At 45.0% G+C, this 25,081-nt stretch overlaps 1 protein-coding gene across 1 annotated transcript; it reads left to right on the top strand.

The window, feature by feature from the left end:
* The first annotated feature begins 21,057 nt into the window (after positions 1 to 21,057).
* On the top strand, positions 21,058 to 24,549 carry Gpr151 (G protein-coupled receptor 151). Its single transcript, XM_052742102.1, has one exon. It carries the CDS (start codon positions 21,916 to 21,918, stop codon positions 23,527 to 23,529), a length of 1,614 nt encoding a protein of 537 aa, XP_052598062.1. The 5' UTR covers positions 21,058 to 21,915; the 3' UTR covers positions 23,530 to 24,549.
* Positions 24,550 to 25,081: the final 532 nt, after the last annotated feature.

Below are 25,081 nucleotides of genomic sequence, written 5' to 3'. Positions count from 1 at the left end.
GGACACTATCTATACATATGCTGAGATCCAAAAAACACATTAAGCTGGGAAAAAAACAAGAGGCAAAATCATATTTGATGTAGCAAAAGTAATACTGTGCACGTCTGTGCACATTTTCATGACAGAGTCATTGCCTTCTCCTCCTTCTATTTAATAGAAACATGATTTGTATTTGTAGCAATGATTTAGTAACCAGCATCTCTTGCAGCTACATGTGGCCTTTTGACTAAATTCTGCTCAATGAGATATAATCAGATGTTTACATAAATGAGACCTTCATTCTTTTTACTGTATTTGGTGTACAGGAAGAATGGCTACAGCTTTCATCATCACATTGGACCAGGTAACCTTAAAGATGGATACAACAGATAAAGGGTGGCAGACTGGGGCCTGGATCCCTTATAACAACACGGAGCCACCATCCAGCCCTGGACCTCCTGCTTCTAGATTTTTTTTCTTACATTTGGTAGAAACTTCTAATTTGCTTGAACTATTGTTACTTGAGATTCCCCTATCTCCTGCAGCCAAATGTAAACCAAAATAACAGAGTAGGTAAATCTCTCAGTCTGCAGGATACACTAATCTAATATCAGTTGTAACCCCTGGGAGCAGGAGAGGTTTGTAATTATAGAGAAATACAGAGGGAACACAGCTCTGTCTTTCATATTTAACTTTTGGGAAAAACTACTCAGAGAAGGCAATTGTCCAAGTAAAAATTGATAGTAAAGGAAAAAGAAAATCGAGTGTTAAATCAAAGAGGGAGTTGTTTTTTTGTTTTGTTTTGTTTTGTTTTTTTAAACAGCAGCAGATGGGACTTATGGCCTTTGGATCTCCAGAGCTGCTTTTCTTCACACTCAGCAGCAATCATGTGAAGGCCAGGCCATTTTAGCTAACATATCCCCAAAGAATCTTCCTCAGAATGTGAGCAGGTTACCCACTTCAGGGACACTTCACCTGTGGACTGGTCACCTGGAGCCATCCAGCAAGCAACATGGTTCCTTCTAGATCAATGGTTCTCAACCTGTGGGTCACAACCCATTTGGGTTCAAACAACCCTATCACAGGAGTTAGCTAAGACCATCAGAAAACACAGATGTTTCCATTAGGATTTAGAACAGTAGCAAGATTACAGTTATGAAGTAGCAATGAAAATGATGTTACAGTTGGGGGGTCCCCACAACATGAGGAACTGTATTAAAGGGTCACAGCGTTAGGAAGGTTGAGAACCACTGGTCTAGATGGAAATGAATCCAGCTGAGGAGGTTGGTACAGCTTTGTCGTCACTGAGCCAGGAGCCCAGGACTCCAGAGCTGGGTTTGATTACCTCCCCTGTCAGACAGTTCTTTTCTCTTTCATGATCATATAGATGGACAGTGAGGAGGAGGATTCCCAGCAGGCGTTCTCCTGTGCAGTAAGTCAGATGAAGCCATTCTACCCTGTGTTAGCCAAGGGTGAGATGGCTAAGAAATGCTAAGAAAGCTTAACTTCTCATTTTAATGGTCCCATGCTACCTTCCAAACATAGAGACACAGGCAGGTAACAGGTCACTGTTAGAGGGATGGAGGAATGTGAGGTGTGCCACTATGAGTTCAACTATAAATTCTAGTCACACCCACTTCTTCTCATCAGCAAGAAGTCCATACCTATTGACGAGACAGAAATGGAAGGGAAAGGCCTTTCCTAGTGACTGTCAAAGTACCCTGCTTTGTTAGCCCTCAAGGGCCCAACCATGACCTTCTACTACACCTGGAGAGCTGGCCTAAAGGACAAGTCACATGCATCAGCTGGCTGTTGTCATTGGAAATCAGTCTCCCCAGACTTAAAAGCCATTCTACTATTTCAGAGCAACCAGGCTCCTAATTTCTCCCAATCACCCAAACCATCTACTGTCTGCCCACCCTAGAAGCTGTGTTACTGTGCCTGTCTAAAACATCTGATGGTCTAATAAAGAGCTGAATGGCCAATACTGAGGCAGGAGAGAGAAATGGGTAGGGCTGGCAGACAGAGAGAATAAATAGAGAAATTTGGGAGGAAAAAGTAGCCAAAGGAGGAGGACAACTCCAGGGGACAGCCACCCAGCTACACAGCAAGCCATGGAGTAGGAGTAAGATTTACAGAAGTAAGAGAACAGGAAAAGCCCAGGGGCAAAAGGTAGATGGGATAATTTAAGTTAAGGAAAGCTGGCAAGAAACAAGCCAACCTAAGGCCAGGCATTTGGAATTAAGAATTAGCCTCTGTGCAGTGGGATCAGGTCCTGTGCTCATTGCATGAGTTGGCTGTTTGAAACCTGGGGCCTATGCAGGATCGCTTGGCTCGGCCTGGGAGGAGGGGACTGGACCTACCTGGACTGAGTCTACCAGGTTGATCTCAGTCCGTGGGGAAGGTTTTGCCCTGGAGGAGGTGGGAATGGGGGGTGGGTTGAAGGGAAGGTGAGGGGGGCGGGAGGGGGGAGAACAAGGGAATCCGTGGCTGATATGTAGAACTGAATTGTATTGCAAAAGAAAAAGAAAAAAAAAAAGAATTAACCTCTGTGATTTATTTGAGAGCTGAGTGGCGGGCCCCCCAAAATAGCAAAAACAAACAACACCCCCCTTTTATTTGATGGCCTCACCCCACATCCATCGAGAAAGCACAAGCCATACAGCAGTTCTCATATCTTGCTACCTCCAATATCAATCTCTCCTGATGTTCAATCTTCTTTTCTTTTTTTATAGTAATATTGTTTATTAGTCAGTTTATATTAAAATTCTTGACTTCATGTGAATATTTATAATCTCCTAAGGAATGACATTCTTTTTAGCTGAGCTTGTAACATAATATATGAATGAGAAAATTTTACTTTTATCTTTCTAACATCTTAAGGTTTTTTTGGGGGGGGGTGTTGTTGCTGCTGCTGCCGTTTTTAAACTGTGGCTTTAAAAGCTACCAGAATTACATTCCTTTTTTTTAATGACTCTTTGGGAATTTCCAGTCATGCACTGCAATCCCACTCATCTCTCAGTCCCTGTTTCCTCCTCTCATTCCTGTGGTGTCCTCCCCAAAGGAAAGCTAAAAAAGAATAAAAATAAGATAAAAAATAAACAATAATAAAGAAAAAAAGGAAAAACACTTCCTTCCTCCATCTTTCCCACCTCTCCATCACCTCTTCATTCATCTCAGTGGCACTGGGAGCTGCTGTGGATCATGCAGTAGACCCTTTTGTCCCACCAGCTTTCCTTGAAAATGTTCATTGTGTAATGAGTTGTTGGTCAGGTTCAAGGCCTTCAGCTTTGGTGCACCATCAACACAGGACTCACGCCAACATTTCCTCTCTGCTATCCTGCTGTTGTCCTGACTCACAGAGATCCTGTGGCTATGGTTCCACAGGATCAGATGTTGCGGTGTACCAACTCCAGGCCCTGGATGTGTGCCTGGGTGGCAGCTGAGTCGGTCAGTTCAGGTTGCTGGAACCATTCCTCTCAAGTGAGGGGAAGAGCCAGCTCTCCCAGGTCCATGGTGAGGGGTAGAGCAAGTTTTCCCTAGAGTGGGAGGCCAGCTTTTAAGGTCAGGGCCAGCTTTCCCATGTTGGGGTCCAGACCCCAGGCATCTGCATTGCCTTCAGTGGTAACCAAAGCTTCAGACATCGGTGAAGACCCCGACTGCAGTGGGACCATGGATCCAGACATGGCCTTTGGCGGCAGTTTGGGCCTAGACAATACCATGGCCACAGGTGGCAGCACAGGCCACTGAGACTGGCATGGTCCCAGCAGCAACATGTCCCTCAGAATCCAGCATGGCCACAGGAAAGGCCAGGGGTTCTTATGGCCTTTGGTGGCAATCTGGGCCATGGACATCACCACAGAGCCAGGTTGCAGTAGAGCCGCAGACCCAGTCATGGTCCTTAGCAGCATCCCTGGATGTTGCCACGGCCCTAGATGGTTGCCCATGCCACTCAGATTGGCATTGCCTGGGCTGCAGGGTGGTCCTCAGACAACAACATGACCCCAGGTGGCTGCCCAGAGATATCCATGGCTCCTGGTATCTTTTCTCTATCTGTTCTCTCATTACAAAAGGGCTGTATACTCTCTTATTTGAGGCCAGGCCCCAAACACGTGACCTGGACCTCCTGCGCTCTTCATGTTCCCAAATCCTTCCTGGGGTTAAATCCTGATCAGTTGAGGTCTGAAGACTCACCCTAACTGGGGCCACACATTCTCCTAGATGCCTAGACAAAGAGCACGGGAGGAAGAAGCCTTTGCCCTGTGTCTGCTTGCCTTCCCTCTGGATTCACTGGCATTAGAGCCTACTTATTTTCCAATGCATACCAAAGAGCCACTGAGACATCCAGCCTAGAGGACCAAACTACTGGATTTTTTAAACTTTCCATTAGTAAACAGCTATTAGAGGACTGGCTGGACTACAGCCTGTAAGCCACCCTAATGACTCCCATAGACAGACAGACAGGATAGATGATAGACAGATGTAGATCAAGTCTAGATAGATGATAGTTAAGATGATAGGTAGATGATAGATAAGATAGATGATAGATAAAATATAAGATAGATTGATTGATAGATTCATTTCTATCAACTCTCTTCCCCTAGAGAGCCCTGCCTAATACACTCACCTTCCCAGACTTCCTTCTACCCATTTAAAGTGAATGTTTAAAAATTCAACTTTATGGAGCTGGAGAAATGACTCAGCAGTTAAGAGAGTTTCCTGCTCCTCCAAAGGACCCCAAGTCAGTTCCCAGAACCTATGTTGGACAGCGCACAGGTGCCTGTAACTCCAGCTCCAACGGACCCAGCATCGTCTTCTGGGCCCCATGGGAACCTGCACACACATGGCATATACTCACCCACACACATATACACACAAATTTAATAAAGCATATATTTTTATTTCAACTTTATGCTGGGTATGGTGGCACACACAACCTGTAGTCCTTGCACTTGAGAGGTGGAGGCAGGAATATCAAGAGTCCTAGGCTAGCCTGGGCTACATGAGACCATGTCTTTAAAAATCAAAAAGACAGAAAAATGGGGGGGAAATCTGCTTTATGTTAACACAAAAACTGCTACTTCAACTCAGATCTTCTAGTGACTGGTTTATCAGGATCTCCTCCTTTTCCTTGATTATCTCCAAACAAAACATAACCCAACTCAAAACACACACGCATCAGCACCACCATGGTGTCCTATTCTCTCCCAGCAATATCTGTGCCCACGGCAGCTGAAGCTTCACCCAAAGCCCTAATGAGGTGTACCTAAAATAGTTTCGTCCCAAAGCTCTTAGGTGGCAGGAAACAGGTCTGGAAACAGACAAAGGGTCTGAAGAAAAGGCAAGTGGTCAGGGTCAATCAGGAGACAGAGCTGCCAGCTAGTCTGTAGAGAGGTCCAGCTGATTTTTAGTTGAAAAGAAAATGTTTTCATGCAATATACTCTGATCATACTTTCCCCTCTCCTCCAGCTCTTCCCAGATGCTCTCAACCACTCCCTCTCTTTAAAAAACAAGAGAAAAAAAAAGGAAACCCACATACACACCACAAAAAAAAAAAATCGAAACCAAAATATATAAGCAGAAGACCAATGGACCAAACCAAGCAATCTGAGACAGAAGTCTACAAAAATACCATTGAGTTCATTTTGGGTTGGTCAACTAGTGCTGGGCATGGTTAATAGACCTTGAAGTGTAGTTAATATACCCAGTGAGACTCCATTGGAGAAAAGTTAGTTTGCCTTTGCCAGTGGTACCAATTGGACATAGCTTTCAGTGTAGGGGTAGGAGCCTGTGCTGTGGATATCGCTCTGTATAAATAAAACTTGAGTTACAAGCCTGTGTCCACATCCCCCTTTCAATTCTGGGACCTCATCTGACTTGAACTTGTGCAGGTCCTGTTGATGCTGCCACAGTCTTTGTGAATTCAGTCCTGTTGTGTCTGGAGGGCATTGTTTCCTTGGAGTCCTCCACCACCTCTGGCTCTTACAATCTTTCTAACTCCTCTTCCACATAGATCCCTGAACCCTGAGGGGAAAGTCTAATGAAGACATTCTATTTGGGACTGAGTGAGAGCTCCACCTTCATGAAGGGAAGAAGCAGGGAGGCAAGAAAGACTTCATCAAATCTGAGTGTTGAAAGATGGTCCAGTTGCTGCATGGAAATGCAGACAGACCGACCTTTCAGGGGTGACAGAGCCATGTGTGAGAGCAAGCTCTTGGAAGACCCAGAGCTTCACTATAGTTCCCAAATCAAAAGTCAAGAAACCACACTAATGAGTGTGGAAACTACCGGGAAATAAGGCAGAGTATTTAAGTCAAACCACCTGACGAAATGTAGATGCTATAGTCATTCCCCTCCAGCAGGCCCAGTGACAGACCTATAACAACTACCTACAAAATAACATGTTCCTTGATAAAAGGTTCTTATCCAATGGGCAGGCTAGATTCCAAGATAAATCTATCATCATCTTGCACTTTTAATCCCAGTGGAGATGAGGTGACTTTCCGCAAGAGTGCTGAAACAATGCTGTCTTTGTCTCCTGTATCCTCATCTTCACCATGGAATATTCCATTATCAAAAAGAGACAAGTAGCTTGAAAGGACCACACGGCAGTGAGCAGGACCAAAATCCATTATATACACATTTGGAGCCCATTATTTTGTTAAAGTCAGATATACTAATAAATGTATAGAAACTGATTTTAAATAGAGGGTCAAATTCAGGCCATTTGCAGCATCCATCCCTCGAAGGGGCTAGATCTTGGCAGACCACAGGCCAAATTCAACCCACTAGCATGGTTTTGTTTTTATTCTAAGCCTCAGATTGATGCTTTAAAAGAAATTAAGCACTGCTTTAAATTAGAAAAATGGGAGAAATGTGGATGCTTTCTTCTCTTGAAGCAGCAGAAGCACCATCAACTCTGGGCTTTTTTCCCCACTGAAACCATCATCTAGCACCAAGGGCAAGCCGGTGCTCAGGTCGGCCTCACCTCCTACCACTACAGACGCTGGCACAGCATCTGCCTTAGCCTCAGCAAGGAGTGGCATTGACTCTCCTTCCCTCTGCTGGCCAAATCCCTGCAACTGCAGGAAACTGCCAAATCACTCCGGCCTGTTTATTATCAGCAGCAAACAGATCTTTGACACTGGAAAACAAAATGCATCTCTATTCCCAGCCTTCACCCAGAAGCAGATGGTACATGTTTGAGAGATGCGAATGGAATTTAACAGACCCACCACTTCAAACAGTGAGAAGGGGGTGCTGAATGCTGACTTCTCTTGTACTATGTTATACCTTAGGCTTGTTTGTGAACTCAGAATTGATTGCTTTATATAGCACATTTTGTTTCCCCCGCCCTGAACATTTAAAATATTAAATAACTTCCCCACCATGTTTCTAAATATGATTAAAACTTTTTTGTTTTGTTTTTTTGTTTTGTTTTGTTTTGTTGTTGTTGTTGTTGTTTTGGTTTGGTTTGGTTTGCTTTTTCAAGACAGGGTTTCTCTGTGTAGCTTTGCGCCTTTCCTGGAGCTCACTTGGTAGCCCAGGCTGGCCTCGAACTCACAGAGATCCGCCTGCCTCTGCCTCCCAAGTGCTGGGATTAAAGGCATGTGCCACCAAGGTTTTGCTACATAGCCCTGGCTAATCTGGAACTCTCTATGTAAACCAGATTGGCTTGAACTCACAGAAATCCACCTGCCTCTGCTTCCCAAGTACTGGGATTAACAGCATGGGCCACCACGTCTGGATGATTAGTGTGTTAAGTCAGGCCTGAAGTAGCCATGAATTACACTATTTATCTAAAATTTCGATGTTAGACACCTTATCCCAACATGGTACTCATAGCATCCATAGAAGTGCTGAGTGAGGAGAGGGAGACGGAAACGGAGAGGAGAGAATGGGGATTGGAGAGGAGGGGAAGATAATGAAGTAAAAAAAGTGAAGGGGGAAAGGAAGGGAAATAAGAAAAGGAAAGGGGAAAATACAGAAAAGGAAACAGTGTGGTGGTTTGAAAGAAAATGGCCCCCAAAAGAGTGGCACTGTTGGAGGTGTGGCCTTGTTGGAGGAATTGTGTCACTGTGGAGATGGGCTTTGAGGTCTCATGTGCTCAATCCGTGCCCAATGAGACAGACCATTTCCTGTGGTCTGCAAGCCAAGATGTAGGACACTCAGCTACCTCTCCAGCACCATGTCTGCCTGCACACCACCATGTCACACCATGATGAAAAATGAACTAAATCTCTGAAAACATAAGTCACCCCAATTAAATGTTGTTCCTTATGAGGGTTGCCATGGTCATGGTGTCTTGTCACAGCAATCGAACTAACTTGACTAACTAAGACAGTCAGTCACTACCAGCACGCAGGAGGGTCTCCATTACTGAGTTACTGCAATGGAAACCCTCCAGGCACACAAAGCAGCCACCACCTCATAGGGCACTCCCAATCTGCCTGCAAAGATTTTTATAACCACACCAATTCAATTCACTTGGACCAGTGTATTTTGACAGATCCGTTCAGTTAGATCTCTCCTCTGTTTTCTGGATCCCCACTTAACCTCCACTCTCCCATCCAGCGGTTGGAGCAGCCCAAGATACAAAGCACCATGCCCATTTCCTGCAGTTCAAGTGGAAAGTGATGCTCGGCAATGCACCTAAGCAAAGGCTCGCAGGAGATCAGCTAGTTCAGATCAGTGAACCGAGGATGATCACTCTCACAGAAATTCTGCTTCTGTCACTTTAAATACAACTCGGAACCCCAGCAGAATGCCTTCCCACTAAGCAATTAATTAATGCAAAATAGAAATGGTTTTGTGTTCTATGCACATGTGTTTACAGTGAATGTGCCTTAGTCTTTTGAACTCCCCTAGAGGTTAAAAGTGGTCCCCTTGGGCCTTTCCAGGGGACTCATGAGATGAAACTGTTTCCTAATCTTTGCCTTTCTCATCTCTCCCCCTGCACGTACAGTGGACTTTTCTACAGGTTGCATGATCTGTGATTCTGCAACAGATAATGCAGAAGACAGGCTTTTTAAACACGTGCAAGAACACAAAACAAGTTGACTCTTTCTCACTTAATGCTTCTTGAAAGTCTAATTATTTATTATGAAAACATCATTACTTGTATTAGCCTATAATGGGTGGATTGTTGTTTTAATTTTAAAAATTGTTTATATATATATATGTCTGAGCATGAGCTGTGCACCTGAGTACAGTGCCCTCAGAAGCCAGAAGAGGGTGTCTGATCCCCGACCACTGGAGTTACAGGTGGTAGTAAGTCTCCTGCCTTGGGTACTAAGAATTGAATTCGGGTGTTCCTCTAGAGCAGAACACACTCCTAACTGCTGAGCCATCTGTCCAGCCCCTTGTCAGTTTCATAAGAACCAACACCTCCAGCTTTGGCTTCTAATCGCATATTAGGAGATGTAACCTATGCCACTGTAGAGGGGAAGGCAGAGGATCAAGAGCTGAAGGCCATCCTCAGCTACACGGTAAGTTTAAGGTCACATGAACCCCTGTCTCAGAAAACAAGAGCCCAAACACAGCTCCAGTCTGGATGTCCCTATGAATGGATAAAGCAATGCGGTATGCACACACAACGGCGTTGTCCTCAGTCACAGGAAGAGTGAAATAACGCTCCCTTCTAGGCAAACGTCATTAACGCCAAGTGAAGTCAGCCCACCTGAATAGCTGGAAAGACAAATATGTACTCTCACATGATGAATCAAGATTTAAACACACACACACACACACACACACACACACACATCTATCTAGATTAAAATTAACAAAATATCACACAAAAGGAGAAGGAAGACGCAAGGGAATTGGGAGAGGGAAGAAAGGCAAAATATTGCAGGTTTTCTCATTCACAGAATCTAAATTTAGCCGTACTAATAGACGCACACATATACATTTGCATGTGAAATGAAAACAGTGAGGAGAGTGAGGGGACCAGTGAAGATAGAGAAGAGGTACTAAAAAGCAGGGTGGAGGCAAATGTAAGCGAAGTCCAATGATGTATACTATGAAAATAGGTGTGGGGGTTCAAAAGAAAATGGCCCCCCAATAGAGTGGCACTGTTAGGACGTGTGGCTGTGTTGGAGTAGGTATGACCTTGTTGGAGGAAGTGTGTCACTGTGGGGGTGGGCTTTGAGGTCTCTTTTGCTCAAAATGCTGCCTAGTGTTTCAGTCCACTGCCTGCTGCCTTCTGATCAAGATGTAGCCAGCACCATGTCTGCCTGCACACCGCCACGCTCCCTGCCATGATGATAAGGGACTGAACCTCTGAAACTGTAAGCAGACCACTCCAGTGAAATGTTTTCCTTTATAAGAGTTGCCGTGGTCATGGTGTCCCTTCACAGCAATAGAAACCCTCACTGAGACACTGTAATCTGTTATTTTGTATGCTACCTGAATAATAAAACTATTGGGGGAAAACATTAATTCAATCAGGCATTAATTAAAATATCAAGATAAGAAAGTGGAAATGCTTCAAATGTTACCTAGAAGGTAATAATTCCCCATCAAACCTTGGAGACAATGGTGGAGTTGGTTGTCTGACAATAAATGCAGACATAGTATGCATCAGTCACCGTTAAGGAAACTGAGGCACGCACGTTACCTAGTTTCCCACAGCTGACTAAGTAGTGACTGCGTCCAACCCAATGCTAAGTCTAGAAGCCAGCAAACACTTCTGCTGTGCTCCACTGCACATGTGAGCGCCGGAGCGGATCCAGTTTGGGTTCTAACTCGGGAGATCCGGGTGGGACCTGAGATTCTGTTTGTCTAAGAAGCTGCCAGGCCAGGCTGCCACTCGCCCTCCAACCAGTCAAGATTGTACGTCTCTCCTCATGGATGTCGTGAGTTTTTTCTAACATGTGGAAGGGATGGAGGAGAAGTGAGGTTGTTGGGTTGGGGGGAGTGGTGATGGTGGAGATGGGGGTGTGTAGGCACACACATGAGGCACACCCAAGAAGTCAGAGGAGAGCTTTGGGAAGCTTACTCCTCCTCCACCATGTGGGCCTCATTTTAACCCAGGTGTTCATTTTCCTTTATATAAGTATTCCTATGCTGATTAAAAGTTCTTCAGTAGCTCCATTATGTCCCATTCAATCGTCCCTTGTCTTCTCGGGGCCTCGCCCTTCATGCTACTCACCACACTTCAAGCTGCCTTCTCCCCCAGCACGGCTGTAGTATTTTAAATTGTCACAAGGGGGCGCCGCGCACTCATCTCAGGCTCCACTGCCGCGCTCTTGGGGATGCTGGGCGATCGTGCAATTTTACTTGAACACAATTACAGTGACAGGAAGCTGGGAAAACAAAAGGCAGGGAGCTACGTGAGTCCTGCCACGGATCCCGGGCTGCACGCCCTACTGTCGCCCCGCTGCCTTTTCTCTCCATCTTTAGAAATGACAGAATCGTCGCGACTGTGACAAGAAGAGAAGACAAGCTCCAGCAAGGTCTTAACGCCGGGCCATTGTTGCCTAGCATCACTTGCTGCTTTCAGGTGAGGATGCTCCGTTCTAAGGAATGATTGGTGTTTCTGAGCAGGGACTGTACCCAGCACTGATGGGGATGGCTTGGCTGACATGAGATCATTTAAGAAGACACCCATCGTCCCTGGCCCACCTTTTGTCTCCACATTCAGAAAAGAACACTGCCCCTTTAAAATTGTGCATCCTCAATATTGACTACATAAAAAGTTACTTATATTGAATGTGGTGGCACACTCCTTTAATCCCAGCACTCAGAGGCAGAGGCAGGTGAATCTCTGTGAGTTCGAGGCCAACCTGGTCTACAAGTCGAGTTCCGGGAAAACCAAGACTGTTACACAGAGAAACCCTGTCTTAAAGAAAGAAAAAGAAGAAGAAGAAGAATCCCACCGCCCTATAAAGTCAAACACATTAAATGTTGTCTCTTTAAAAATATCCAGTTTTTTAAAAGTCTCTGTAAAACTCCCAATCTCTTATTTTTTTAAGTTTAAAGTCTCTCAACTGTGGACTCCTGTAAAGTCAAAAATAAATGAAATATTTGCTTACTTCAAGAAGGAAGAACCAGGGCACAGTCAAAATAACTCAATATCTGGGATTTCCTCACCATCTTCTGGGCTCCTCCAAAGAGCTTGGGTCACTTCCCTGGCTCCACCCTCTGCGGCTCGCCCAGCGTGGCTTTCAGGCTGTGGCAGGCTCCCCTCCACCACTGTTGCTGTTCTTGGTGGTCATCCCATGGTACTGGCATCTCCAAATCCTAGAGCCAAGGAGACAACAGGGCTTCTATTTCACCAATAGCCTGGGCTCTCTTCATGATGCCAAGCCTCAACTTCTCTCTATGACCACTTTAATCCCGGGCCTTCAACTACTACGGAGGTTGCACCTTCTCCATTGGCCTACCCCAGCCTCTCACAGTGCCAAGCCTCAGCTGCTTTTCATGACCCTTTCATGCCTTCAAAACCAGTACCACCTGGGTGACTCTTACACTACCAATTAAGCGGCCCGTGCAAGGCCATCTCTGGAGCACAGCTGTAGGCTGACTCTGAGGAAACTCTTCCCAGATTACACTTCAGTGGTTGCTGGTCTCTTCTTAATCACTGCTAATTTCTTACCTCCAACCAACCAGCATCTGGTCTCTTGTTAATCTCAGTGGATTCTTCTGCCCTAGCTAAGCAGAACCCCAGACTCTCAACTTAAAATGATAGAGTCTATGAGTTATTATGATCAATCCACACGAGTATATTTAATGAGTAATAGGAATTTATTAAGATATAAATTGAGGAAATACACTTACAAATACTGAATGGAGTAGACAGCTGAAGTTGTCCTCTGATCCGATGGAAGCGAATCCACCTCCCAGGCAGGTGACCCTTCTCCCTCTCCTTTTAAAAGGTCATGTACAACAGCATGACGCACCACCTCCTTTGGGACCTACAGCTCAAGGTCATGGGCGGAACACACACCACTACAATAAGTGACTCCCAACTTCCCTCTGGAACATCGCAAGCCAGGCCTCCACTGTCCGCACTGCTCCCAACATTATCGTCCAAGCTCACCAAGCTTTGAACACTCAATGGCTTTTCTAGCCCCGAGTTCCAAAGTCCTTCCACAGTCCTCCCCAAAACAACATGCTCAAGTCTGTCACAGTAATACCCCACTATTCTGGTACCAATTTCTGTCCTAGTTAGTGTTGCTATTGCTATGATCTCTGATGAAATACCATGACCAAAAGGGGAGGGGTTTATTTGGCTTACATAGTCTATCGAGGGAAATTCAAGGTCAGAGACCAAGGAGGGGTGCCACTTCCTGCCTTGCTCTCTATGGCTTGTTCAGCCTGCTCTCCTGTGGACCCCAAGACCAGCCAAGAGACGGCACCACCCACACTTGGCTGGACACTCCCACATCAATCACCAATTAAGAAAATGCCAGGGCTGGAGAGATGGCTCAGAGGTTACGAGCACTGGCTGCTCTTCCAGAGGTCCTGAGTTCAATTTCTCAGCAACCACGTGGTGGCTCACAGCCATCTATAATGAGAGCTGGTGCCCTCTTCTGGTGTGCAGGCATGCTTCCAGACAGAACACTATACATAATAAATAAATAAATAAATAAATAAATAAATAAATAAATAAATAAATAAATAAATAAATAAATAAATCTTCTTTAAAAAAAAAAAGAAAATGCCCTTATAGGCTTGGTTCGAGCCTAGAATTTTACCTTACCAATTACATTCATGTTCATTGGCCTTCGGGAAGCAACATATGACCTCAATATAGTTTCCTTAGCAACCTTTTTAAGATAACCTTACGATCTCCAAAATGCTCTCTATGACTAAAGACAATGAGGTACCATTGTCTGAGAAGCCCACGGCCACGCTTTCAGGTGTGTCTTATTTTCTCCCCAGGTGTCTTCATTCTCTTAAACCTTCTGCTTCCAAGCTCTTTTTCAAAATGTCTTCTAATAACCTTCAGCTCTACTTCATACTGGCTTGTGCTAAAATTTTCTTCTGCGTGGACGCAAAGGATCTGGTTTTACCTGAGCCAGGGTGCCTGATTCGGGGAACTCCTCAGGCTTGTGGGTGACAGCTGAGCTGGGTCTCTATCCCTGCTCCTGCTGCTGCTGCTGCTGCTGCTGCTGCTGCTGCTGCTGCTGCCAACAGTAGAGAGTGGGATCCCATCAAAAACCATGTACAGGGGTAGAATGTATTTGGAAATATGCAGATGGAGAGATCTGGGAGGCATCACATCTCATCTTTGCCACAGAGCCTCGCCTGACAGGTACTCTCCTGCCTCTAGGCATTTAAAACTGTTTTTCCTTTGTATTTTATTTTTACATACAATTTTTGAGACAAATCTCATCTAGCTCAGACCAGCCTTGAACTTCTGCCTCCGCCTTCTGCGTGCTGGGATTCTCGGCTTGTGGCACCAGCCCCAGCTGCTTTTCAAGATTCTAGGAACCACGCAGCCCATTAGTTTCAGAGAGGGACTTTAGGGCCACAACAGTAGATGAGTGGGACTTCAAAAACAAGAGCTGTGATTCCACCTCGACACCTGTTTCACGTGGTCTGGACCCCGACCCCCACCCCTTTATCTAAATAAATTTCATCCGGGGAAGAAAGAGTTGTCTCTGTTCGGCAACTAATCAGTTTGGTAGCTATAAGCAGGTCACCAGCTCTGTGGCACCTGTTTCTTCTATAAAATGCTTATCACCCCCTCCTCTATCTAATTAAAAAGGTAGGAGCCAGGCATGGTGATGCACACCTTTAATCCCAGCACTCTGGAGGCACAGGCAGATGGATCTCTTTAAATTCAAGGTCAACCCGGTCTACAGTTCCAGGACAACTAGGGCTGTTACACAGAGAAAATCTGTCTTAAAAAAACAGGCCGGGCGGTGGTGGCGCATGCCTTTAATCCCAGCACTCGGGAGGCAGAGCCAGGCGGATCTCTGTGAGTTTGAGGCCAGCCTGGACTACCAAGTGAGTTCCAGGAAAGGCGCAAAGCTACACAGAGAAACCCTGTCTCGAAAAACCAAAAAAAAAAAAAAAAAAAAAACAGAACAACAACAACAAAAAAAAAGGTTAGGAAGATAAAAAATTTTTCAATTATAAGAGGATAAAATAATGCACAAAGTAGAATGTTGGTGAAACTGTTAGACTTTTCTGTCTGCTTCAACACACACCTGTACTGAAAAAAAAAGAGCTCTTTCAAACTTGCTTTGTTTCAATGAACTCAGCAGAAAGGGCGATTAACAAACATTTTGTACCCAGGTGGAAACATTTAGCACGAGGTTCTACAGCTTTTCTTCTCCATCAGAATAACTATTCTTTCTTTGAATTTTTTTCTGATACATTTTGTTATTGGCAATGCTGAAAAATAATGTTACCTATGTAAATGAATGCCAATCAGTAAAAAATGCTTCTGAAAAAAAAAATTTATTCATGAGGTGGCCACAGGGAGAGATGGGAGAAGTCACATCTTCCTCCTTGAGCGTAGGGTTTAGGGCTATTCTGAGGCATGGAGAAACTTCATCAGTTAATACCCATGGCCTGCACAGCAGATGGCATCTCCAGGTCACAAATGGGACGCACAGTCATCTCAAAGAGGGGAGTGTAACTTCCTTCTCGTGCCACCAAGAAATTAAAGGAGTGAACACTGAACACTTGGAGCTTGTTAAGTCTGCGGATGATGGAAATGTGTGTCAAGATGCCAGGGCCCCACTGGGTTTGGTAACCATGGAAACAGCTCCAGTGTGCCGAAGAGATCATCACACAGGCTGGCCACTGTGGCTAGGAAGGATAGGAAACTGTAACGTTATGAAACCTGGAATTATACAATTAGATGAGTGAATGCTGTGATATACAAACTATAACTCACTGAGGCTACTGGAAAATATGGCAACAATTACTACACAACAGGGGCGTATCGATGGGCTTTTGTGATCTCTTTTGTTTGCTTTTGTTTTTGAGACAAGATTTATTCATCAGGGGGTGGCTCAGTACTTCAAGAACCTGCAGCCCAAGCCTCTGCAACCCCCATCGCATCCCAAGAACCCACAGAAAGATGGAAGTGGAGAACCAACTCCAGAAGGCTGTCCCCTGACCTCCGCACACGCTCCACGGTACTCGATGCCAACCACCATGCTCAGAGTAATAAAATACATTTTGAAATTTAACTTAAAGTACAAATAAAAAGATTTATAAAGAGCGTGGTGAGATGCCTCCGTGACTGAAGGGTTCTGCTGCACAAGCCTGACAACCTGAGTTCAATCAGTAGAACCCACATTAATGTGACAGGAGAGAACTAACTCCAAAGTTATCCTCTGACCTCCACAGCGGTGCCAAGGCACGCCTGCACATAGCACGCGCACACACACACACACACACACACACACACACACACACACACACACACGTGAAATCCACAATTACAACGGAAATGACAGGCATGCGCACACAAACGTGCTCTGCATGTTGTCTTGTGGAACGGGGCACAGTGGGAGGAAGCTTACCCCCCACCCCGAGCCTGTCCCAGAGATGTATGGAAGGGTAAGATTTGTTATTCTTGTCCATTTGGTGATGTAACTTCTTTCAGTTATTGTTTTAGTTTTAATAAAGGGCTCAGATTTGAAAGGAGGTGGTATGGGTTGGGGGAAAGCCAACAGAAGGAGGACGCAATGTGAGAAAAGTCTATTTTTGTATTTGAATAAATGCTCAATTTTTGATTCAATGTCAGAAAAATAGTAAGAGCTCACTATGTAGCCCCGGCGACTCTTGGACTTGCACTGCTCCAGCCTCCAGAGCGCTAGGAATATGACCATGTACCACATTGTTCCGGCTATGGGTTGTTCTTAACAACTAGATTGGCCTCCAAATGATAGAATATACGTATCATTCTAGTAAGGTCACAAATAGAAAAACAAGACACCTATACCCAAAAATAAGTTTATTAGATATGAACCAGGACCATTCTGGGCAAATAAAAACATCTTAGCACTTGCTGAGAAGGTCCTGTTCTCCTAGGACAAACCTAAAAGTGACCCATTTCTTCTTCAGTGTGGATAGACCCATCTCCAAACAAGAAGATGATGCCAACGCTCCGATTTTCTATCGTTTTATCGCCACTTCTCAATTTTCAAGGGTACTTCTTGGCAACATTGAGGTAGGTCATGGAAAAGTTACATGGTAGTGGGGCTGGAGAGATGGCTCAGTAGTCAAGAGCACTGGCTGCTCTTCCAGAGGTCCTGAGTTCAATTCCCAGCAACCACATGGTGGCTCACAACCATCTGTAATGAGATCTGATGCCCTCTTCTGGCAAAAAGTTGTTCATGCAGACAGAGTACTCAGATACATAAAATAAATAAATTTTAAAATGATTAAGCCAGAAAAGCCAGGCATGCTGTCTACCAATTCCCTTCCTTCTAGATCTTTCTCTCTCCTCATACTTCAGAATAAAATGTATCTTCTGCCTGGGGCTACTTTGCAATCTAAGAGCAAGAAAAATCTTTACCTCCACCCCAAATAACTATTTTCTTAAAAAAATAAAAATAAGCCGGGCAGTGACGCACACCTTTAATCCCAGCACTCAGGAGGCAGAGCCAGGCAGATCTCTGTGAGTTCAAGGCCAGCCTGGTCTACAGAGCGAGCTCCAGAACAGGCACCAAAACTATACAGAGAAACCCTGTCTTAAAAAACAAAAAAAAAAAAAAACTAAAAATAAATAAATATTCACATTAATTAAATTAGCACATTCTGAATAAACAATCAAAGGTAAATTGGTACATTTAATTGCTCAGAAAACTCCACAATACAATTTTAGAATATTCTCATTACCAAAAGAAGGCCCATTGTGCCTAGTTATAGCTCAGAGGATCTCTTCCATCATTGGCCCTATCCACCACAATCCACCTCCTAGGTATGTGGGAACAGAAGCAGAACCCTAAGCCCGGCACCACAGCCAGCTTTCTTAGCCGATGGACTGTTGAGCACCAACTCAGGGTTTCGTTTTCGTTTTTTTAAGATTTATTGGTTTTTATTTTATTGTTTGCCTGCCTGTATGTCTGTGACTTCCAGGGTTTTTGTTGTGCCCTTTTCTTTCCCTGGAAAAAAACTTCAGAATTAGTACTAGGACCCAGGGGTGTGACTCACAGCCTGGCCATTCTGACCACTACTACTAGAAGTGTATGAGCAGTCACACTCAAGTGGGACACTTCTCCTGCTCCCACCTGGCACTGTCCTGTAGGCCTTGGGCGTTTTAGGTCACACTTTCTCCGTGGGCCTGTTAGGGAAGTCAGTCTCAGGATAGACTGTACTGTCTGCTTAGGGAAGTCAGTCTCAGGATAGACTGTACTGTCTGCTGTTAGGGAAGTCAGTCAGTCTCAGGATAGACTGTACTGTCTGCTGTTAGGGAAGTCAGTCTCAGGATAGACTGTACTGTCTGCTTAGGGAAGTCAGTCTCAGGATAGACTGTACTGTCTGCTGTTAGGGAAGTCAGTCTCAGGACAGACTGTACTGTCTGCTGTTAGGGAAGTCAGTCTCAGGATAGACTGTACTGTCCGCTGTTAGGGAAGTCAGTCTCAGGATAGACTGTACTGTCTGCTGTTAGGGAAGTCAGTCTCAGGATAGACTGTACTGTCTGCTGTTAGGGAAGTCAGTCTCAGGATAGACTGTACTGTCTTCTTAGGGAAGTCAGTCTCAGGACAGATTGTACTGTCCGCTGTTAGGGAAGTCAGTCTCAGGATAGACTGTACTGTCTGCTGTTAGGGAAGTCAGTCTCAGGATAGACTGTACTGTCTGCTTAGGGAAGTCAGTCTCAGGATAGACTGTACTGTCTGCTGTTAGGGAAGTCAGTCTCAGGACAGATTGTACTGTCTTCTTAGGGAAGTCAGTCTCAGGATAGACTGTACTGTCTGCTTAGGGAAGTCAGTCTCAGGACAGATTGTACTGTCTGCTGTTAGGGAAGTCAGTCTCAGGATAGACTGTACTGTCTGCTTAGGGAAGTCAGTCTCAGGATAGACTGTACTGTCTGCTGTTAGGGAAGTCAGTCTCAGGACAGATTGTACTGTCTCCTTAGGGAAGTCAGTCTCAGGATAGACTGTACTGTCTGCTGTTAGGGAAGTCAGTCTCAGGATAGACTGTACTGTCTGCTTAGGGAAGTCAGTCTCAGGACAGATTGTACTGTCTGCTTAGGGAAGTCAGTCTCAGGATAGACTGTACTGTCTCCTTAGGGAAGTCAGTCTCAGGATAGACTGTACTGTCTGCTTAGGGAAGTCATTCTCAGGACAGATTGTACTGTCTGCTGTTAGGGAAGTCAGTCTCAGGATAGACTGTACTGTCTGCTGTTAGGGAAGTCAGTCTCAGGATAGACTGTACTGTCCGCTGTTAGGGAAGTCAGTCTCAGGACAGACTGTACTGTCTGCTGTTAGGGAAGTCAGTCTCAGGATAGACTGTACTGTCTGCTGTTAGGGAAGTCAGTCTCAGGATAGACTGTACTGTCTGCTGTTAGGGAAGTCAGTCAGTCTCAGGATAGACTGTACTGTCTGCTGTTAGGGAAGTCAGTCTCAGGATAGACTGTACTGTCTGCTGTTAAGGAAGTCAGTCAGTCTCAGGATAGACTGTACTGTCTGCTGTTAGGGAAGTCAGTCAGTCTCAGGATAGACTGTACTGTCCGCTGTTAGGGAAGTCAGTCAGTCTCAGGATAGACTGTACTGTCTGCTGTTAGGGAAGTCAGTCAGTCTCAGGATAGACTGTACTGTCTGCTGTTAGGGAAGTCAGTCAGTCTCAGGATAGACTGTACTGTCTGCTGTTAGGGAAGTCAGTCTCAGGATAGACTGTACTGTCTGCTTAGGGAAGTCAGTCTCAGGATAGACTGTACTGTCCGCTGTTAGGGAAGTCAGTCTCAGGATAGACTGTACTGTCCGCTGTTAGGGAAGTCAGTCTCAGGACAGATTGTACTGTCTGCTTAGGGAAGTCAGTCTCAGGACAGACTGTACTGTCTGCTGTTAGGGAAGTCAGTCAGTCTCAGGATAGACTGTACTGTCCGCTGTTAGGGAAGTCATTCTCAGGACAGATTGTACTGTCTGCTTAGGGAAGTCAGTCTCAGGATAGACTGTACTGTCTGCTTAGGGAAGTCAGTCTCAGGACAGATTGTACTGTCTTCTTAGGGAAGTCAGTCTCAGGACAGACTGTACTGTCTTCTTAGGGAAGTCAGTCTCAGGACAGACTGTACTGTCTGCTGTTAGGGAAGTCAGTCTCAGGACAGACTGTACTGTCTGCTTAGGGAAGTCAGTCTCAGGATAGACTGTACTGTCTGCTGTTAGGGAAGTCAGTCAGTCTCAGGATAGACTGTACTGTCTGCTGTTAGGGAAGTCAGTCTCAGGATAGACTGTACTGTCTGCTGTTAGGGAAGTCAGTCTCAGGACAGACTGTACTGTCTGCTTAGGGAAGTCAGTCTCAGGACAGATTGTACTGTCTGCTGTTAGGGAAGTCAGTCAGTCTCAGGATAGACTGTACTGTCTGCTTAGGGAAGTCAGTCTCAGGATAGACTGTACTGTCTGCTGTTAGGGAAGTCAGTCAGTCTCAGGATAGACTGTACTGTCTGCTGTTAGGGAAGTCAGTCTCAGGATAGACTGTACTGTCTGCTTAGGGAAGTCAGTCTCAGGATAGACTGTACTGTCTTCTTAGGGAAGTCATTCTCAGGATAGACTGTACTGTCTTCTTAGGGAAGTCATTCTCAGGACAGATTGTACTGTCTGCTGGTTATTCCTGTCTGAGTGATACCAGCTCTTCTACTCCCCTCCAGTATCCACTGCCTGGGACATCCCAGTTCATCTGAACTTTACTTCCCCCAACCATTTTGTTACTGTGTATTTTTTCTGAGATATGTCTTGTGGAGGACCAGTCCCCACCATTATTTACCCCAGGGACTCTTGAGGAATGAGGGATAAGAGACTTAGTTAGAAATAGAGGGGAGAGAAACAGAGAGAAATGCAGGATAGACTCAAGTGAGCCTGGATCCTTATCCAAACAGGTCCAGAACTTTATTCCAAAGGTCTATTTATAACAATGCCAAGGGGTGGAGCAAAAGACCTCCGCCTTGCTAGTTACAGCCAAGTGTAGACCCTTACAAACACCTGCACTCAGGCCCGTGGTCCAATCATCCTCTCTATGCAGACCCACTGGGTACCGCCACTAGGAAACCTGAAAATGGGCTCCCACAATGTCTGTACAGGTAGGTGTGTTACCGTGCCTGTGGAGGACGAGGGCAACTCTAGGGAGTCCATCTCAAGTGACTCGAGTTTGCCAAGCAACTGGTTTTACCAGCTGTGACACCTTGCTGGCTTTCCAACTTTAAAATGGTACTTTCTTTCAAATCTCCTAAATGTCTTCAACATAAACACTCTGAAAACCTTATCACTTGGCTTCCTCGCCATTACGTGTTTAAGTCTTCTCAGTATGTAAACCAGTTCAGAGTTCCAAAAGAACCTCTAGAAAATTCACAATAAACTTGGGTCATCCACAATAGGGTTGAAAAGTACTTCTCCAACTTTTTCACTATCCAGCTGTGCTTGCTATCAGCCAGTTGTTCATGGAACCGATTCGGTAGTGAGGGTTGGGGAAAGGAATGCTCCTGTCTGCAGAGGAAAGTGGGGAGGAGAGAGCACTGGTTAAAGTGAGGTGCCAGTGGCAGCAGTAGCAACACCCCATAGGAACTTGGTAGAAGACTCTTGGGCCCTGTCTAGACCAACAACATCAAGCTATCAGATCCTAACGCATGTGAAAACTCAAAGGACTTGAATTAGCTGGAGTGTCTACTGAATTACAGACCACAGTCTGTACTTAGAAATCCAGTCAAGATTTTAGAAATACCTGGTTGAAAATACCTTCTCTAATGATCTCCCCTCACCCCAGGGGAACATCCCGACTTACTTGTACATTTCTCCTCATCTATCATTTATGGGAATGTGTTATCACTTTATGAAGCTGGTATTTAGTATTAGACTTGCTGATGAGCGGTATCAGCACACTCCTGCTGCCTGTCAGTCCATGCAGTTACAGATACACTGTGTGCAGCACAAATATCAGCACACTCCTGCTGCCTGTCAGTCCATGCAGTTACAGATACACTGTGTGCAGCACAAAAGCTCAGCAGCCAGCCTTCCATTGTCAGCAAACAAGCAAGGGGAGGGTCCAGAGGTGTCGTCAGTGTGGACGACAGAGGGCATTTTTTTTTTCTTATGCAAAAGAGCAAAGAGAAGGATCAACCTAAACCAGAAGCTAACCTCTGCAGGGAGGAGCTACATGGGAAAGGGAACGCTGACAGCTGTCTTTGCTGACTCCAATTCCAGCATCATGAATGTGTCGTTTGCTCATCTCCACTTTGCAGGAGGGTACCTGCCATCTGACTCCAAGGACTGGAGGACCATCATTCCGGCTCTCTTGGTGGCTGTGTGCCTGGTGGGCTTCGTGGGGAACCTATGTGTGATTGGCATCCTCCTTCATGGTGTTTGGAAAAGGAAGCCATCCATGATCCACTCCCTGATTCTGAATCTCAGCCTGGCTGACCTCTCTCTCCTGCTCTTTTCCGCACCTGTCCGAGCCGCAGCATACTCCAAAGGTGTTTGGGATCTAGGCTGGTTCGTCTGCAAGTCCTCTGACTGGTTCATCCACATGTGCATGGCAGCCAAGAGTCTGACAACTGTTGTAGTTGCCAAAGTGTGCTTCCTGTATGCAAGTGACCCAGCCAAGCAAGTGAGTATCCACAACTGCACCATCTGGTCAGTGCTAGTGGCCATCTGGGTTATAGCCAGCCTGCTTCCCCTGCCAGAATGGTTCTTTAGCACCACCAGACATCACGGAGGCGTGGAAATGTGCCTCCTGGATGTGCCAGCTGTGGCCGAAGAATTCATGTCAGTGTTCGGTAAGCTCTACCCTCTCCTGGTGTTTTGCCTTCCTTTACTTCTAGCCAGCTTTTATTTCTGGCGAGCTTATGGCCAATGTAAAAAACGAGGTACGAAAACACAAAACCTTAGAAACCAGATTCGTTCAAAGCAACTCACAGTGATGCTGCTAAGCACTGCCATCACCTCTGCTCTTCTGTGGCTCCCCGAATGGGTAGCCTGGCTGTGGGTATGGCATCTGAAGGCTGGAGGTCCGCTGCCACCCCAGGGTTTTATAGCCCTGTCTCAAGTCCTGATGTTTTCCATCTCTACAGCAAACCCTCTCATTTTTCTAGTGATGTCTGAAGAGTTCAAGGCAGGCTTGAAAGGTGTATGGAAATGGATGGTAACCAGAAAGCCTGTAAGTGCCTCAGAGGTTCAGGGGGCACCAGCTGGAAACACAGAGGCCCTTCCTGACAAGATTCCATCTGCAGAGTCCCAAACATCCATTCAAGAGACAGACAGACATGGCTTTCCCAACTCTAGCAAAGAGAAAACTGACAAGGCAGTGGCTCCCACCCTCCCTGACGTCGAGCAGTTTTGGCATGAGAGGGATGCCGTCCCTTCAGCACCAGACAATGACCCTATACCCTGGGAACATGAAGGCCAAGAGACAGAGGGCTGTAATTAGTGGACTTAATTTTCAAAGAAAAAATGTGATTATTGTATTTACTTGTACTGTTGCTTAGCCATATTGCTGATTTATAAATTACCATTAGAAACTGCAAAGATTTCTTTCTGCATTCCCAAACTATACAATCTGGTAAGCAGAATGGCATGAGGTGATTATGCTTCAGAATTCTCTTGTCTAAAGAACTCATTAGAAGTGTTATGTAAAGTAATGATTGTGCTCACAGTAACATTCCCCCAGGGTAGCCCCTAAACACACCCCTGTACTGCACTGGCTGGAGTAGTTTATCACTGTTTCTTCCTGAAACTGCTGGCCTCACGTCAGCAAGTTATATTTCACCTAAGCATAGCTCAAAATCTACATCTACTTTGGCTTTTGTAAAGTGTAAATTTGACTTGTAAGTTCTCATTTGCTAAGTACACGTTAATATACTTGATGAAAAGTCCATATAATTTTCCTGAGCAAAATTTACAAAATAATGAATACTTCTTCTATTCTGGACTAATTTCAAACCATGGTTCTTTGGGGCCAAATTTAAGTAAATTCAAGTCTTGCCTTACAGTATAAAAGCTGTTTCAATCCTTAAAAATCTACCTGAATTAAGTTTTGGATTCAAAGTCTGAGAATATTAGTAGCCTAACATGATATTCTACATCATAATGCAGAGAATTTTCAAACAAATGTCCCTTCTCTTCCAAAAGAGTATTCCCCAAGCTTAAATGTATTCTCCTTGCTCTCTGTTCTCTAAGGCAGACTGTAAGCTGAAGATGATACAGGTATTAACTATTGATTAATAGATATAGGCAAGGACAAAGGAGAATGATGGGACTTTTCTTGTATCATCAAACTTGGAACACCCTGAACTTTAAAAATATCACAGGGCTTCTAAGATATAAAAATAATCAAATGTAACAAAGTGTGGAATAGCACACATTGGGGGGGGGGGAGAGGGGAAGAGAGAGAGAGAGAGAGAGAGAGAGAGAGAGAGAGAGAGAGAGAGAGAGAGAGAGAGAAGGAGAACGAGAATGAGAACACCCAGCAGATACTAACAGGAAATTTAGAAAATAGAATGGTCACAAGGACAATGCAAAGCAATGGACAATATAAGAAGCTTCCGAGTTCCTAGATGTGGAAAATTTGAGTATAGCAGAATGCAGCCCTGCCAATAATGGTGCATTCCTCCCCTTTAAATATAAAAAGCATTATACACTTATGATTTGTAATTGCTTTGTTAATGGAATTTGGGGGTGTTCTCCTGTTGGGTACCTCTGAGAAGAAAAATGCCTCTAAAACAAGCAATGGAGGAGTTTGGAGACTAATGTGTACAGTACAAAGAGCTGTTTTACTATAAAGGTTGTTCAGCACAGCAAGACAAAGCTGCCTTCCTTTTCACTTGTTCCAGTACAAATTGTATTTGAAGTTCTCATATTCAAATAAATATTAGTTTAGCCGAAGAATCCAAAATAACTACTTTGTGAATCCAGTTACATGAGGGGTTGCCACCGACAGTGAAAAGCAGGAAGCAAGCTTTTGTTTTATAGACACAACATGT

The sequence above is a fragment of the Peromyscus californicus genome, unplaced genomic scaffold (assembly GCF_007827085.1).
Source record: "Peromyscus californicus insignis strain IS unplaced genomic scaffold, ASM782708v3 Scaffold_17__1_contigs__length_78620276, whole genome shotgun sequence".
NCBI lineage: Eukaryota > Metazoa > Chordata > Mammalia > Rodentia > Cricetidae > Peromyscus > Peromyscus californicus.
This window is presented reverse-complemented; position numbering and strand designations above follow the sequence as displayed.

Excerpts from the sequence above, each read along its gene's own strand:
- Gpr151 (XM_052742102.1), top strand. The coding sequence starts at position 21,916 with ATGGGAATGTGTTATCACTTTATGAAGCTGGTATTTAGTATTAGACTT.